This window comes from Garra rufa, chromosome 17, assembly GCF_049309525.1.
Source record: "Garra rufa chromosome 17, GarRuf1.0, whole genome shotgun sequence".
Taxonomy (NCBI): Eukaryota; Metazoa; Chordata; class Actinopteri; order Cypriniformes; family Cyprinidae; genus Garra; species Garra rufa.
Window position 1 is genome coordinate 12,077,497 of NC_133377.1, and position 5,430 is coordinate 12,082,926.

A 5,430-nucleotide genomic window follows, 5' to 3' on the forward strand; every position below is an offset into this window, starting at 1 on the left:
TCGTTTGTTCATCACGTGACAGCCCCATACGCTGTACCTATGCTGCCTGAGCTGGAAACAGAATTGATTAGTTCATCTCTCGAGTCATCGGGTTTGAGTCGTTCGTTCATCACGTGACAGCCCTATACGCTTTACCTATGCTGCCTGAGCCGGAAACAGAATTGATTAGTTCATCTCTCGAGTCATCGGGGTGTTGAGTCGTTCGTTCATAGTTGCGCAATTGCGCATGCGCGACTGAACGAATCACTCCCCGAGACGACTCGTTCTTCCCACATGAATTCCCACATTAAAGTTCAAAATGAACGAATCGTTCAAGAACGACCCATCACTAGTCTACACCGCAACAGCTAAAGTCTGTCTACACTGGACGCGACAAAGCGACCGTTGCAAATCATTTAAGCTTTGTGTGAGCACGTCATAAATAGATTGCGGCACCAGATTACTGTTGGGGATTTGCCGTGTCGCGCCACATCAAGTGTAGACAGCATTATAGGTTCTATTGTATTCTGTCGCGTCGCACCGCATCGCACCACGCCTGCTCGCGTCCGGTGTAGACACGGTGTAAAAATGACAGATGCTTCTCCAGGTAACCCCCGCATCTTAAAGTTTTCAGAACTTAAACGCAAGAAAGGTTCCTTTGCAGTTTTGTGCACATCCCACCCCCGGGAGAATGCGTCCCTTATTTTTTTGTATTAAAAGTGGTAACCCTATTTGTGCTAGACAGTGCCAGTCTGTTGTTGGCGTAATAAAGACCCTAAAGAACACTCCTCCTTTGTATGTTCTCCCTCCATCTGATGCATCTCAGGCAATTATAGAGTAATTAAGAAAAAAATGTAACTAGTAATATAACTGTCACAATCCATGTTCTGTGTTTTCCCCCAGCCTTAGTTCCTGTCTTTCCTTTTATGGTCTGTTTCCTGTTCTTGTTAAGTTAATTGGTCATCTGTATCACCTGATCATTAGTTACCCTTTATAAGTCGTTTGCCCTTTTGTGTCATTGTGTCGTCTTAAAGTTATGTTTACTGGCGTTTGTTTGATTTCATGTTTATGTCTAATAAACACGTTCACTGGATCTACTTCAGTTCTCCTCGAGTTATCACTCTGGTGCCTTCCACTACCAGTAAGCCGTGACAATAACTAGTAATATAACTAGTTACTTTCTCCAGGGAGTAATAAAGTAAAGTAAGGCATTACTATTTTTGAGAGTAATATGTAATGTAAATATGTTATTTATTTATTTATTTTTATCTATATCATGAGATGGCATAGCTCAACAATGCAGTCTGACGTACTGTAGCTGCTCATTTAATTGATCTTGCTCTTCTCAGTCTGCTCAAACTTAGTAATTTCGATGTTATAATGGACTATTTCACATCCAGTGATGAAGGATCAGATGATGAAGTTACTAAATAGGAGGAGTCAGATGATAGTCTGTTAAATGAAAACTTGCGCGAACAGTTGCGCTGCACTCGCTTATCAAAAAATGAGAGAGCTTATAGACAAGCTGTTATTTATATGTATTCTTAAGTTCAAAAGTTAATCTAATAATGTGGTCTAAGTTTAAATATTAGAACAGAACATACATTTTAAGATATCTTGCATATCAAAAGTGGACAATTCTGTAAAATGACGCAAGTAACAATAGCTATGATGTGCCCTTTCAAGCTCCCAATCTTGTATAGCCGCTTTTAAAATTTTGGCTATGTTAATTCCAGTGCATCCATCAAAAAGAGGGTGAGTCTGCAGCACAAAACTTTTAATTTCCCACTCTGTGGTAAATGTGATATTGTGGCGTAACTAATGCAGCTTTGAACAGCACTCAAACTCCACCCTTTTCACTGACTTTTTCACACCATCTTTCACATTTGCTTCATAGTACATTATAGAGATGGAATTATTATTTGACCGAAGTGAGAGTGTGATAGATTATTGTACCCGGGCTCCTTAAACCATCTGCAAAATTTAAAATTGTCAACCACAGAAAATGCTCTATCGTTTGCGATAAAATCTGATGCACCTGGATATTTATAAAGCTACTTTGTTGTATAGATCTTTGATTTGTAGCATTCAGCAATGTATATATCTGCATTTTTTTAAATACATACACAGTGAGTGTTTTGTCTGTTTGTTTGTTTGTTTGTTTGTTTATTTTTACAGTCCTGTCGCATGACGAGAAAACCAAAATGCTGTCAAACATCAGTCCTATCAATTTCAATTTCATTTTCAGCTAAATTCAGTTTGAGACTGTTGATTTTCTGTTCAGCCAAGGTATGTGTGCATGATGTCTAAAGCTTACTAGGTTCTGAGGTAGTCTAGCCTGATTCCCCCAAAAAAACTATTGTTTAAACACTATAAAAGAGAGAATTCAACAGAAAAAAGGCTCATAAAACACATATAAAAGATGTTTAATAGCAAATTTAGTGGACAGAGCCCAGAATTCCTAGTGATAATTAGCACAAATGCTAATAAGAATCTAAATATCATAGACTTTCACACTGGAGAAACCTTTTCATAGTTCCCAGAATTACTGATCACTTTTGAATACTGAATGCATCCATAGCATTGCAAAACCTAGGCCCACTCAATGTGTTAAACCTCAGAAGAATTGTCATAGCCACGTCAGAGTATATAATTTGTATCACAAACCTGACAACCACAAACACACAGCTATCATACGAGGAGACAGGTTGGAATTATACTATAAATTTAAAGAAACAACTGGTGTTTTAAATACTTGTACATTTTGTATAATGCTTGTCATTTCTTTAAAAGTTACAAAATTGTTAATATTGTTATTGATACAAATCTATGTTATTGTTCTTACATTTTTGGTTTAATGTTTTACATTTTATGTTAATTTCTTCTCTTACTACAGATCATGGGGCAGTTGTGGGTTTATTTTGTTGTTTTCTGGGCATTGCTTTTAATGACCATTTCTGGAGAGGATGACATAGGCACATCAAAACAGTGTGAGGATGCTCCCTTTGTTCCAGGACACAATCTTGCTGGAGAAGGATTTGATGTTGTGACCATGGAACGAAAAGGTTCGTATGTGATCAACACAGAAAAATGGGATTTAGGAAATGGCACTTGTAAACTGCGCAAAAATAAATACATGAATGGAATAAAACAGAAGCTACCAGCAGCAGTTGTAGACTGGAGGACCTTGCCAAAGTGTTCGATGAAAGTCTCCAGTCAGATCTTTGAATCAAGTGAAGCAGTGGTCAATGACTCATCCTCAGCACTCTCAGCCAGCTGGAAATTTGGTATAAATGTGAAGGTTGTTGGAGCTGCAGTTGGAAGCACTCATTCCAGGGAAGCAAAATTTGCAATGAGAAAATCAAAAGAAGACAAATACAGTTTCACCAAACATGAAATCGCATGCAACTTTTACAGGTGAGAGAGCTGGGTTGATTTTTCTTCACTAATACTGTTAAAAAGACAGTAAACAAAAAATTTAATTACAAACTGAATTTATATGTTTACTGTTTCTTTACAGATATCGTGTAGCTGAAAAGCCTCCTCTTCATGCAGAGTTTCTTCAAGCAATCAAATCACTCCCTGCATCCTACGATCCAAACGCTTACCGTAACCTGATCACCACATATGGCACTCACTATACCACGAGTGTCAAGTTAGGAGGGCAAATGAAAGCCATAACAGCCATCAAAACCTGCCTGGCAGCAGTGAGTGGACTTACAGACACTGCAGTCAAAGACTGTTTGGATGTAGAAGCCTCTGGTTCATACAGTGTAGCAACTTTAAAAGCAGAGGCACATTTTTGTAAAGAACTGAAGAAGAAGATGCGCACAAATCAAAAGTTCAGCTCCATGTTCAATGAGCGTCAGACAGAGATTATCGGAGGAAACATAAATGGAGAAGATCTGCTTTTTTCTCGTTCATCACACCCAAATTCCTTTAAAAACTGGCTTACGTCATTGAAGAGCCTCCCTGACATTGTGCATTACTCTCTGAAACCCCTCCATTTCTTACTGAGTACTAAACACCCTGCAAGGAAAGGACTGAAGAAAGCTGTTGAAGAATACATCATTCAAAATGCCCTCATGAAGGTTTGCTCTGAGCCTTGTAAGATTGGCAGGAAATGCAGCGCAAGAGACCGATGTGTTTGTGTTTGTGAAAGTAGTCGAATTATGAAGTCTAACTGCTGTCCACCTGAAAAAGGACTTGCATCCCTGAAAGTCTACAATCTCAGAGCCAAAGGTCTGTACGGAGATACATTTACACAAACAGATGGTTTTGTATTAGTTAAATATGACACACTAATCAGGCGCACTAAGACCATTGATAATAATGACAATCCACGTTGGCCAGAAACATTTAAGTTTGGTCCTATTAAGATCAGTATGGCCAATAAACTAACTTTTGAAGTGTATGATGCAGACATCCTTTGGCGCAAAGATTTCCTTGGTTCATGCTCTTTTGATCTTAGAAGTGGAGTTGTGACTGATGTTTGTGTTTTTAAATATGGAACTTTCTTTTTTACTTATGAAGTGAAATGTGCTCCCAGTCTGGAGGGCCCACAGTGTGATGAACACAAACCTTCTCCAATGGTTGCCCCTCTGGCTGATATTTTCAGCTCAAGAAATGGTGTTCTGGTTAAAGACAAGCGAAGGCTTGAATTAGCTCTCAATAACTCTGATAAGTTCACTTTCAAGAGTACTTATGGAAGGCTTATGATACTGTGACCTGAATCTTGAATCGATCCCTTACGCATTAAAACTATCCCTAATGTAGCCTAACAGCACTTTCATTTGCTAGTACAATAATGTCCATAACCTATGATTACTTCTTTTCCCATTGCTTTTCTGTTTTATTTTCTGTGTTTTTTGCATTAATAAAGCATTCTTAAAGACATATGTTTGTGTTTTCATTATTTTTTAGACTTGCAAAATGCAAAATCAACAGTGCAGTAACAACCGGCAATGCTGCTCCTGACACTTTTTAAAATCATAGACTAGACCTAAGACACCTTACCTTCATCATCAATTGAGCAATCAAGCAATAAAACGTATTAATTTATTTCATTATTCTACCTATCTATCTATCTATACAGTCATTTCATTCTCCAGGGTACTGTTTGCAGGCTGCAACTTCAGATGACACACACCTCATGTCTTTATTTTAGTAAGTTAAAGTCATAAATATGGAGATAGATTTGTTGATTATTCCAGACAAACAGACTATGATCTACAAATACATGTAAAGAGGAATAAGAAATAAGGAACGACCATTTACCTCACGCAGTGCAACACATCTCCTTCGCATAGTTGATTGTGTGCTGGATATTGGCAGGAACTGGAACACGTTGTGTGTACACTGATCCAGAGCATCCAAAACTTGCTCAATAGGTGACATGTCCGGTGAGTATGCTGGGCATGCAAGAACTAGGATGTTTTCAGCTTCCAGGAA

The 5,430-nt window shown here is 38.3% G+C and overlaps 1 protein-coding gene across 1 annotated transcript; it reads left to right on the forward strand.

The window, feature by feature from the left end:
- Positions 1-2,878: 2,878 nt before the first annotated feature.
- On the forward strand, positions 2,879-4,808 carry LOC141290321 (perforin-1-like). Its single transcript, XM_073822499.1, has 2 exons — positions 2,879-3,396; positions 3,500-4,808. The coding sequence occupies exons 1-2, from the start codon at positions 2,879-2,881 to the stop codon at positions 4,704-4,706; spliced, it is 1,725 nt and encodes a 574-aa protein (XP_073678600.1). The 3' UTR covers positions 4,707-4,808.
- Positions 4,809-5,430: the final 622 nt, after the last annotated feature.

Bases quoted from the DNA above. Each gene is read 5' to 3' on its own strand.
- LOC141290321 (XM_073822499.1), top strand. From the start codon at position 2,879: ATGGGGCAGTTGTGGGTTTATTTTGTTGTTTTCTGGGCATTGCTTTTA. The intron at 3,397-3,499 runs GTGAGAGAGCTG...GTTTCTTTACAG, and splicing joins ATCGCATGCAACTTTTACAG to ATATCGTGTAGCTGAAAAGC.